The sequence below is a fragment of the Oratosquilla oratoria genome, chromosome 32 (assembly GCF_046742065.1).
Source record: "Oratosquilla oratoria isolate Oo_2021 chromosome 32, ASM4674206v1, whole genome shotgun sequence".
NCBI classification, from domain to species: Eukaryota; Metazoa; Arthropoda; class Malacostraca; order Stomatopoda; family Squillidae; genus Oratosquilla; species Oratosquilla oratoria.
The window spans coordinates 40,738,933-40,751,072 of NC_134808.1; the positions used below are offsets into that span (position 1 = coordinate 40,738,933).

Consider the following 12,140-nt stretch of genomic DNA (forward strand, 5'->3'; position numbering starts at 1 on the left):
TTGCTGAGTTCGAGTCCTCGGCAGTACCACATTTCAATTTCTGCATGTGGCCCCATTGGGTCTCCCGATGTTGATGGCTTAGAATTAAAGTGCATTGTGGTTGTTAATATATATATATATATATATATATATATACACATACATACATATACCAAGGCTTTTTCCCCCTTACAAGGGGGGTAGCCAAAAAGAAAAAGGCATAAAATCATTCCCACCCATTCCATCCCTGAATACACTCCACACCCCTCCACCCGCCCTCTTATCTTAGCACCTCCTGAATGACGGGTCATCCCTGCACCTTGTCCACTGCCCTGGGTCAGAAGCAGTGTCGCAAGACACAGCACATCCACAGCAAGGCCGCTTCATTAAATCGGCGACCCCCCTCTCCGTCCCCCCATTGCATAAAATGAGAGGACGGGGAGAAATCCCTTTGGGCTGCGTCAAATTTTGCTCACACATACTACCTCACCCCCTATCCACCCGCCCATTCCACCTTATGCAATCACATCATCATCCATATACAATCATTCTCCATTCACCCCTGTCTTCTGTCCTCTCCCGTCCTTCCTCAACAGACATTCCCCTCTTCCCCAAAGCCCCCTTCACCCCATCCATCCACCTCATCCTAGGACGTCCCCTCATGTTCACTCCCTCCACATCTGCCTTCCACACCTCTTTTACTAGTCTTTCTTCACTCATTCTTTCCATGTGTCCAAACCATATATATATATATATATATATATACACATATACAAGCAGCAAGGACTTTTGACATCTTACAAGGGAGGTAGCCAAAAAAACAAAGACATACCTCCCTTGTAAGGGGGAAAAAATCTTAGGTATATGCTTCTTACTTGGCTACCTCCCTGTAAGGGGGGAAAATTTGTGGTATATACTCGTAGAATAGAATATAGAATAGTAATGTTTTCATAATCTATAGTCTTTTTTTTCTTCTTTATGATTTTCAGGAAACCTCATATATCATACTCAGGATGGAAAAGACGTCAGTGTGGCAAGTGTTGGCCGAAGTCTTCAGTACCTTTTGCGCGACCAGGATTCTAACGTACGGACTGCGGCTGCCATTGCTTCTGCTCTGCTTTATAAACATGAGGATCTCCTTTGATTTACTTGTGAATCAGCGTACCCATAGTCATTGACTGTATAAATTTCTCTTGAGTGAGGAGGGAAGGGAGTGTGTTGTTAAAGTGTGAAATTTGTGGTTATGCATAATGACTGTGTATTTATATATTTTTTCTACGGATATGGAGAACATACCAGTGGGTAAAGTTATTAGATGTGTTTGTTTTGCAGTGAGTCTTATGATCTAATATTTGTGCAAGTGTGGAATACAGAGTATTATTGTAAAAGAATATAATTATGAAAAGGAAAAAGCAGGTATGATATTACATATTCCGAGCATTTTCATGTAACTATAATGAGTGCTTTTATTGTAGTAACTAGGGGAAGATGTAGGATATTACAGAATGCGCTAGAGTAGTATCTTTAGAATAAACAAGGTAGATGATTCAGACAGCAGTTAATTTACTGATGTTTTGAACACAGCAGAGAAAAAGACACCTTCATCAGCTTCATTTGCTTCCATAAATCTTCTGAAATGTTACTTTGAAAGTTTCAGAATTTATTTCATAACATAGCTTACAGTTATTGCTTTATATTAGCATTTAAGAATATATTTGGCTGAAGATGTATTATATATGTGGATATATTACTGTATACAACAAAGGCCAGGACCAGTGATAGGCACCTGCATGCAATCATTTTCTTGCCCACCATCTCCAGAGTTTATGGACATCATCGTCTCCATGTGGAGATGCACTTCCAAGGAGCTAACACTTAATCTCCGGATTAGTCCCATGATTTTTGTAAGCTTCAACTGAATTTCATTTACCTTTACACATAAGGAAGGCTAATAACCAGTAACTTCTCCCATCCTACTACCACTGCAAGTTGGTGACAGAAAAAGTCCCACACTAATACAACATGAACATCACTCCAGGTTCTTCCCAGAGATATCTGTGGTAGGGTCCAAAATCCTGTGCCATTCACTATGAGGCTGTAGGAGTCTAGTCAGTGATACACAAGGCAATGACAATTATACCAATGACCCTTTTTTCCCCTTATAAGTAAGGTGGAAGAGTCGGAGCATTTGCCCACATTATAGACAATCAAATGTCATTCAGTCACACCTCTCATTTCAGCACCTCAGATAGTAAAGGATCACTCCCATGTCCTGTCATGTTGTTTAGATCAAAGGCTATACAGAGAGGCATGTAGGTTTTATTTATTTTTATTTATTTAAATCATTAGACAAGGTCTGGCAGAACTGCTTCTGACCCAGGGCATTGGGCAAGATGGAGAGTGGAGTATGTTGGGGATGGAATGAGTGGGAGTGGTTTTTATGCCTTTGTTTTTTGGCTACCTCCCTTGTAAGGGGGGAAAAAGTGTTTGGTATATGTATGTATATAGATAAGGTCATTAAATTTTTTGAGTAGGTGAGGTGGGGTGGGGTTGGCATATAATGAAGCTCTGCTGTAGAATTACTCTGTCTCGCTGCATTGCCATGAACTCAAGCAGTGTGGTGGGAGACGAGGATAACCTTTCATCTTTGAGGTGCTAAACTGGAGAGATGATGAATAGGTTCTGGATAGGTGTGCACACTCTTCTCCAATTTATTGTCACCCACATTTATTTTCACTCATTTGATATCCTGACTAAGCATGCATAGCTTTATTCACCTCATCCATCTGCTTCTTCCCGAGTCTACTTCATGCTCTCGCTCCTGGCACCATAAGATCCTGTATCCTGAAAATATCTACTCTCATTTATTGACATAATAATGATTATTAATACCTTGAGTTTGGCTGGAAAGCTGTAGCCCCCTGGTGGCTGGCAGTGGTCCTTTGATCTTTCCATAGATCTCATCAGGAAGAAACTTTGGACTACTTTCTTTGTCATATTAGTGTGGAATGTTTCTTCATCACCAGCTTATAATAGTGGAAGAAAGGGAACAGTCATTTGTCATCTGTTTTTGATATGAAAATGCCCCCATGTTGTGCATTAACTGTGTTTTATGCAGTCAAATCTGTGCTATTGGCTTAATTGGAAGCATTCCTTTTTGTATGGAGATTAATCTCCAACCATAAAAGAATGATGTGTGACTTGTCAGCAGAGCTGGGCACGTTCTTTGACTTGTTTCTAGGTGCGTTCCTCTTTTTGGCCATGGTTTGCGCTTCCAAACTATTAAAGCAATATAGGTACCAGTATAGTATGTGGCCTACAAATTTTTTCTTTGGTATAGTATGTGCCCTACTGGACTTTTATTTCAGTATGAACCTGTCTCTTAAGCTTTAATAGTTTGGGAGCGCTAACCGGGGCCAAACTAAAGTGGAACGCACCTAAGAATGCGCCCAACTGTGCTGGTCAGCAGGGATGTCACAAAAGTTTCTAGAGTTACGACAGCATAAAAATTATGTAGTAAACATTCTGTACAGGGAAGAAAGTGGATGAAATACAGTTGAAAGTGATGAAGGCCGTAGGCCTAGTCCAGAGACTGGATGCCAACCCCTCGGAACTGCACCTCCAGATGGAGGCAAGAGTGTAGATGGGTTTTAACCCCTTCCATACGGTGCCGCACACGTAGGCGTCATGAGGAGCAAGTGGATTCGCGACGCTGCCATATCGGCGTCTTGATTATATTTATTGTAGTCGCCCCTGTGTTTTTACATTCTCCCAAATGCGCCCAGAATCCCATTCTCTGTGGTTTTCAAAATTCGCGGGTGAAAGAGAGAACGATCGATATAAGCGGCGACTATATTTTATGATGCGAATATTATTTCGTTACGTCGTACGGCTGGCATTGGCTGCTGCCCGCGAGATTTAAGTCCCGTATTGAAGTGGTTAAGGACAAGTGGCAGGGAGAAGTTTCTCTAACATCCTCTTCCATAAGGCCACCACTTGCAGGTATTCATCATGAGTTCCTACATTTTCGTTACATGACCAAACCATCTCGACCTGGTCTATTCTTATTTTTCACCCAATTGCATGTGTCCCTTGGGTTTTTCAATGAAGTTTGTCACATATTCAGGCATTCTTTGTACTTCGTGCATGGCCTACAGTACCTCCTTTCTGCTGCCTCTGCATGATTTGTTTCGCATTCTTCACCCAGGCCTCATTCTCATGCATAACAATCTTGTGTTCCCTTTGTTTCTTCTAGACATCCTTTAATTATCAAGACAGCTCTTAAGGTTCCTTTTACCTTATCCTCTCCTCCCTTCATTTTATGATCAATGTCCTTGATTCTTCTGCCATGATGCATGTCAGTTCTCAAATATCTACAGCTCCTCGCTTATTCCATTCTCTCCCCATTCAGCAAGACATTGGAATTATGCCTTTTGACTTTGGGTCCTTTGTAAGGGGGGGGAAAAAGCTCTTGGTGTAAGTATGTATTGACACAGTACCTGCTTCCAGTTGTTGGGTATTTCTCCTTTCATAACATACATTACACCCACTTTCTGACCATGTTAACAGCGTCACCCACCTCTGTAATCGCCGCAGTGCTCACTTCATTCAGTCTCATTACTTTCCCATTTTTCATCATTATTACAAGATTCATCTCTTCTTTATCATAATTTTTTTTTCTCCATATTTTCTTTCTTTTACTCATCATTACAGCTCTACCCAGTAGTGACATTTCAACTTCAGTCTCCGTGTATTTCTATGTTCGTTAGAGTACTCCTTCCACCTACGTGCAACCTCATCCTCCTTTGTTGATTCATCCACTCTTATCATTTGTCTCTTTTCATCCTTTCCTTTTGTTTTCTTATTTATTTATTTTTTCATTATTCACCCAATTCCAGAATAAGTTGTTTTCATTGAAATTCTCATGTACCTTGCCTCTATCCAACATTACTTTCATGGTTGCATCATATCACTCAATTAGTTTCATCCTAATTGTTAATATTGTTCTTTTCTTAATTTTTTTACTCTCCAGCTATTTATTGTGTATATATGAATGTATATACATATATAATGGTGTTGTTTATTTACTGGTACATGTATATATGTAATTATTTTGTTTTTGGTGCATTTATATTGTTTAACAATTTCATGGCAGTGCATGAAGTATACATGTTCTTTGAATATGTCAAGATGGAAAACATACATCATTTTCATAGAAAAGGAACCTTTTCTATTGCAGTAAAACTCTTTTAATCCAAATGCTGATGGTTTTAATTTCCCAGTACTGGGACCAATAGTACAGTACTGCCTCTCATTAACGGACTAAAAGGGGGGTAATGGTGTCCGTTGATGTGAATAATTGGTTGATTTGGAGTGGTTTTTGGGTGGCATAGTGATTGCACACACTAAACAACAGCACCAAAACACCGAAAACACAGCAAAAACACCACAAACATGTCCGTTAATGAGAGGTCTCACTGTACCTGTTTGTGGTAATCCAGTGAAATGGATGTTAGAAATACCCTCACACCTCCTGATGCCCTTCCGCAAAACTTGCCAACACCTTCGTAATTGGGAGATGCAGGGACTGGAACATTAATGCTAGATTGGGTCCAAGATACCTCTCCATCAAATCCAACTATTTTGCCCCACTTTTTCTCGTAAGGAGAGCTGACAACCAACAACTGCCCACATTTTTCATATTTTCTCATCATTATTCATATCCTTGCTAAGATTTCCTTCCAAAGATTATTATTTTTTTTTAAACATCAGAAACTCCCTCTATCAGGAGGCTAAGATGATGTCTCTTACAAAGGACTTTGTAGCATGGAATTTAATGAACCATGCCCTTAGTTCAACTTTGCTGCCATCCCCTTGACCTTTGCCGCAAGTAATAATGCCCTAACTCATTTGGCCAACGAGCTTCCTTGCCATGTCATTATTATTGTTATAACTGTTATTATTTCCCAATACTCCTTTTTGTTTCCCTCTCAATGAGAGAGAAGCAAATGGGAGTGGAATAGGTGGGGTGGGTCTATGCCATGGCTGGCTATCTCCCTTATAATTTGGAAGGGCGATACTGTACCTGCCTATCTTGGAATACTTCACTTTGAATTGCCTATCTGACTGGAATTTGGCCTGGATTTTTGCTATACACCTGATGGTGCATACTATCAATTTAGTTTCAGTTTCAGCAATTCATATAGATTTTCTTTAGTATGTTAAAGCTAATCTTTAGAGTATAATCTTTTGTAATCCAAAAAGGTTGCCAAGACCAATGGGATTTGGTCCTCTGCAGTTCAAACTAAAGGAGTTTTACTGCATGTTAATTATTTGATTAACCTCAGGTACTGCTGTTAAACTTGTAAATTGTGGACTGCATTTTTTTAACATACAGTTTCACAATATTTCTTAGCTGCACACAATTTGACTTTGAGCACCTGTTACTCTGTCTTTATTGATAATGAAAGTTACATGAAAATGCTAGGAATTATATGAACAGGTAGGATATTAGTTTAAAAGTACTGGGGATATGAATTATGGGCATTGTGGAGATAATCATCATTATACGACAAAATTAGTCTTATGTGGGAGATGGAGATGTGTAACCCTTAAGAAAAGATAACCCAAGGTTTTTCGTAATTAGAAATAATATAATATAAATTTAAGTTTTTCAGTTTGGGAACAAATTATAATGAAATGTTATATATTCCTTGTTAAGTTAATGATACAGCTTGGCTGTGATTTATTTTGAAACCCTTTGAATTTAAGTAGGTACTGTACCCAGTTTACTTTATTACTTTTGGGAAGTATAGTAGTATTTCTGCCCATTCTCTTCGTTGCTGTCATAGTTGTAACTATGAATGGCTTGGCAGTTGAAAAGTTGAAGCTTGCTTTATAGCAGAGGATATATATATATCATCCTCACTTCACAATAGTTAGTTCCTATCCACAAGTAAAATTGAGATGTCAGGCAAAATCTTGATTTTTACAGTATAGATAAGCATGGAAATCATTCATGATGTCTGCAATTTCATTCATAACATAACTTACTTGAAATTTCATCAGTACCTATAGCTGAAAGTCATGGTAATGAAGGACTAATTTCAGTGAGAATAAGGGAATTCAGAATTATTTTGTTTACATATTTCTATGTATCTTAAACTATTTGTCATTGTATAGGTTAAAGGGTCAGATACGATTCTTTTTATTTTTGTTTCTCAACTTTATCTAAGTCAATGGGCTGGTTTGACAAAAAGGATTAATTCCTTGACACTTGTAATTATAGCATTTTTCCAAATGTAAAAATATCTGTGATTATCATATCTTATGTAAATGAAAGAGAAACTAGATAGCATAGAGATTGTCTATATTATGAAGTAAAAATCTTTATGGTCAAATAATGTTTTTGTATCAGCAGTTGTTTCATACAAAAGTATTCAACAATGACAATATTCACTCTTAACATGATTTGGTAAATTACTGATGAAAAATGTAGTACCACATTTGTCGATCATGTGAAAACCACAGTTGGAGCAAGATTGGAGACAGGGAATCCATATATTTCAATTGTAAACTGCAGTTTGTAATTGAAATATATAAATACCCTGTTTTCAGTCTTTTTTGCTCCAACTGTGGTTTTCATGTGATGATTTGGTAAAGTTTCTTTGTATCTATTCTCAGACTAAAATATTATTCTGATTTTTTGTTGTTGTAAATTATTATTATTATAGCAAATATATATTATCTTATTTGTGTTTGTTAGATATACAAGGAACTATAATAATTTGCCTCAAGTTTCACTGACTAGAGACCAGCAATTCTAGAATGTCTGGTAACAGCCCTTGGGAAAAGACACTGGGACATTTGTGATGTATTAGCATTGAACTATTTATATGTCATTGGCTTAGAGGAGAGCAGCCACTGGTTGTCAGCTCTCCTTATGTAAAATGGGTGAAGGAAATAGTCAAAATTGAAAGAGCGAGGTCTTGGGCCTGGTCTGAAGACTCAAGTGTCAGCCTGTCATGACTGCACCTCAAGGTGGAGGTGAGTGTTGGCAGGTTTTGAAGATGGGCAATAGGGAGATTAATCTCTGATGCTTATCTTCAAGGACTACCACGTACCAGGCACTGGGTTCTGTATAAGGAATACTTGTATGAGTATTTTAAGTTGAATTTACCTTTTATTCTTATCTTGTTTGATTATAGATGCTTCGATAATGTTGTGACTGGATCAGAGATATTCAGCTTTGCATTTGTCATGTGCACACATTTTTATTAGCATATGTAATCATTTCGTCACCCTTGATTGATGAATCTAGTCTGCCATGCTAGCAAATTATTTAAGGTTGGTCATTTTATTGTACAGTATCACTGTTTTTCTCATACATATTTGCTTTGGTCAATAGAAATAAAATGTGGAATACCAGTTGTACTATTTCATTTATTTAATTTTGTACATACATACATACATATACCAAGGCTTTTTCCCCCTTACCAGGGAGGTAGCCAACAAGGACAAGGCATAAAATCATTCCCACCCATTCCATCCCTGAAAACACTCCACACCCCTCCACCCTCCCTCCCATCTTAGCACCTCCTAGATGACGGGTCATCCCTGCACTTTAAGTATTTGGGGTCGCATATGGCAGGAAATAGAGGAATGGAGGTGGAGGTAAATTGTAGATTGAGAGAAGCAAGTAAATGTCTTAGGGGATTGAAAAGTGCCATGAGAAATGGACATCTGGAAAGGATGATTTGTTGTCCAGATGAACCATTTCAGTCTTAGATCAAGAGTATCATGGATTCTTTTGAAAAAGATTATTGAAATTTGCAAGGTAGACATGAACAGCTTTAGCCCAAGAGCGTGGCGGTGGCACCCCTCCAAACTTTGGCCTTTTCACCCACTATTCACTTATGCGCCTGTGGCACCCATACCGTTTCCCTGAGTGGTGTCAAATTGGACTCCACGCCAGCCCTGGACGCCCTCGACCTGTGGGTGATATGGCGGGCAAATCTGAGCAGGTGACCAAAATGACCCAATATCCAAAAAATCTAAAAGGAGAAACCATATGAATTTTGCCCAAAATCCGAAGGTGACCGATATGGTCCAAACTTTCCTCACAGGTAGAGAGGTGGACAAAGTACAAAGTAATGTAGACATGAACAGCCTTAGCCCAAGGGCGTGGCGGTGGCACCCCTCCAAACTTGGGCCTTTTCACCTGGTATTCACTTTTGTGCCTCTGGCACCCATACCGTATCCCTGAGTGGTGTCAAATTGGACTCCACGGCAGCCCTCGACGCCCTCCACCTGTGGGTGATATGGCGGGTAAATCTGAGCAGGTGACCAAAATGACCCAAAATCCAAAAAATCACAAAGGAGAAACCATATGAATTTTGCCGAAAATCCGAAGGTGACCGATTTGGTCCAAACTTGCCTCACAGGTAGAGAGTCGGACAAAGTACAAAGCAAGGGAGACATGAACAGCCTTAGCCCAAGGGCGTGGCAGTGGCACCCCTCCAAGCTTAGGCCTTTTCACCCAGTATTCACTTTTGGGACTGGCACCCATACCGTCTTCCTGAATGGTTTCAAATTGGACTCCACGGCAGCCCTGGACGCCCTCGAGCTGTGGGTGATATGGCGGGTAAATCTGAGCAGGTGACCAAAATGACCCAAAATCCAAAATATCTCAGGAGAAACCATATGAATATTGCTCAAAATTCGAAAGTGACCAATTTGGTCCAAACTTACCTCACATGTAGAGAGTCGGACAAAGTACAAAGCAAGGTAAACATGAGCAGCCTGCGTCCAAAGGCAAGGCAAAGCACCCCTCCAAATTTGGCCCTTTTCACCCAGTAATCACCTTTTGGCCTCTGGCACCCATACCGTTGGCCTGAGTGGTGTCAAATTGGACTCCACGGCAGCCCTAGCCGCCCTCGACCTGTGGGTGAGATGGCGGGTAAATCGGAGCAAGTGAACAAAATGACCCAAATACGAAGGTGACCGATTTGGTCCAAACTTGCCCCACAGGGAGAGAGTCGGTCAAAGTGCACAGCAAGGTAAACCTGAGCAGCCTGAGCCCAAGGTTGTGGCAGTGGCACTCCTCCAAATTTGGGCCTTTTCACCCAGTAATCACCTTTGGGCCTCTGGCACCCATACCGTTGGCCTCAGTGGTGTCAAATTGGACTCCACGGCAGCCCTAGACGCCCTCGACCTGTGGGTGAGATGGCGGGTAAATCGGAGCATTCCCTCAAATTTGGAGGGACGCCATGGCCACGCCCTTTGGCCTAAGCTCTTCGCGTTTTCTTCACCGCCCACTGAAGCTTACTCTCTCTCTCTTGGGCAAGTTTGAGCCAAATCGACCACATGTCGAATTTGGCCAAAAACACTTGAAGGCGAAAAACGGGAGAAAATCCCCCCTCCCATGTTCATTTCGTCCTGAGTCACAGTGTGCTGTTGAGAGAACTTTAACATGGTAAAATTCTCGACCATCATGACTGTAGATTAGCTTACGTTGAATAGGAAAAGTCATGTTCATTTCAACCTGAGTCACAGTGAGCTTCGAAAATATTCTTAACATGGTAACATTCTCGACCACCATGACTGTGGATTAGCTTAAGTTGAATAGGAAAAGTCATGTTCATTTCGTCCTCGGTCACAGTGAGCGTCGAAAATAATTTTAACATGGTAAAATTCTCGACCACCATGACTGTAGATTAGCTTTAGTTTAATAGGAAAATTCATCTTCATTTCGTCTTGAGTCATAATGAGCTGTTGAGACAATTTTAACATGTAGATTAGCTTAAGTTGAAGAGGTAAAGTCAAGTTCATTTCGTCCGGATTGACAGTGAGAGTCGAAAATATTTTTAACATGGTAAAATTCTCGACCACCATGACTGTAGATTAGCTTAAGTTGAATACGAAAAGTCATGGTCATTTCCTCCTGAGTCACAGTGAGCGCAGAAAATAAATTTAACATGGTAAAATTCTCGACCACCATGACTGTAAATTAGCTTAAGTTGAATAGGAAAAGTCATGTTCATGTCGTCCTAAGTCACAGTGAGCGTCGAAAACAATTTTAACATGCTAAAATTCTCGACCACCATGACTGTAGATTAGCTTAAATAGAATAGAAAAAGTCATGTTCATTTCGACCTGAGTCAAAGTGAGCGTTGAAAATAATTTTAACATGGTAAAATTCTCGACCACCATGACTGTAGATTAGCTTAAATTGAATAGGAAAAGTAATGTTCATTTCGTCCTGAGTCACAGTGAGCGTTGAAAAGAATTCTAACATGGTAAACATCTCGACCACAATGACTGTAGATTAGCTTAGGTTGAATAGGAAAATTTATCTTCATTTCGTCCTCAGTCACAGTGATCTGTCAAGACAATTTTAACATGGTAAAATTCTCAACCATCATGACAGTATATTAGCTTAAGTTGAATAGGTAAAGTCATGTTCATTTTGACGTGAGTCACTATGCATGTCGAATTTTTTTAACATGTTAAACTCTCGACCATCATGACTGTGGATTAGCTTAAGTTGAATAGGAAAAGTCATGTTCATTTCGTCCTAGGTCACAGTGAGCTGTCATGACAATTTTAACATGGTAAAATTCTTGACCACCATGACTGTAGATTAGCTTAAGTTGAATACGAAAAGTCATGTTCATTTCGTCCTTAGTTACAGTGAGCGGTCGTGACAATTTTACCATGGTAAAATTCTCGACTACTATGACTGTAGATTAGCTTAAGTTGAATATGAAAAGTCATGTTCATTTCGTCCTAAGTCACAGTGAGCTGCCAAGACAACTTTAGCATTGTAAAATTCTCGACCATCATGACTGTAGATTAGCTTAAGTTGAATAGAAAAGTCATGTTCATTTCGTCCTAAGTCACAGTGAGCTGTTAAGACAATTTTACCATGGTAAAATTCTCGACCATTATGACTGTAGATTAGCTTAAGTTGAACAGGAAAAGTCATGTTCATTTCGTCCTAAGTCACAGTGAGCGTCGAAAATAATTTTAACATGGTAAAACTCTCGTCCATCATGACTGTGGATTAGCTTAAGATGAATAGGAAAAGTCATATTCATTTCGTCCTAAGTCACAGTGAGCTGTCAAAACAATTTTAGCATGGTAAAATTCTCGACCATCAT

At 39.7% G+C, this 12,140-nt stretch overlaps 1 protein-coding gene across 9 annotated transcripts in view; it reads left to right on the forward strand.

Moving 5' to 3' along the window:
• Positions 1 to 8,406, forward strand: part of LOC143017446 (maestro heat-like repeat-containing protein family member 1) — a 62,216-nt gene extending 53,810 nt beyond the window's left edge. For all 9 annotated transcript variants that reach the window (XM_076172199.1, XM_076172191.1, XM_076172193.1 and 6 more), the window contains one exon: positions 969 to 8,406. In XM_076172199.1, the coding sequence (XP_076028314.1) occupies positions 969 to 1,123 (155 nt within the window). In that variant the 3' untranslated portion in view covers positions 1,124 to 8,406. The remainder of the gene's footprint in view (positions 1 to 968) is intronic.
• Positions 8,407 to 12,140: the final 3,734 nt, after the last annotated feature.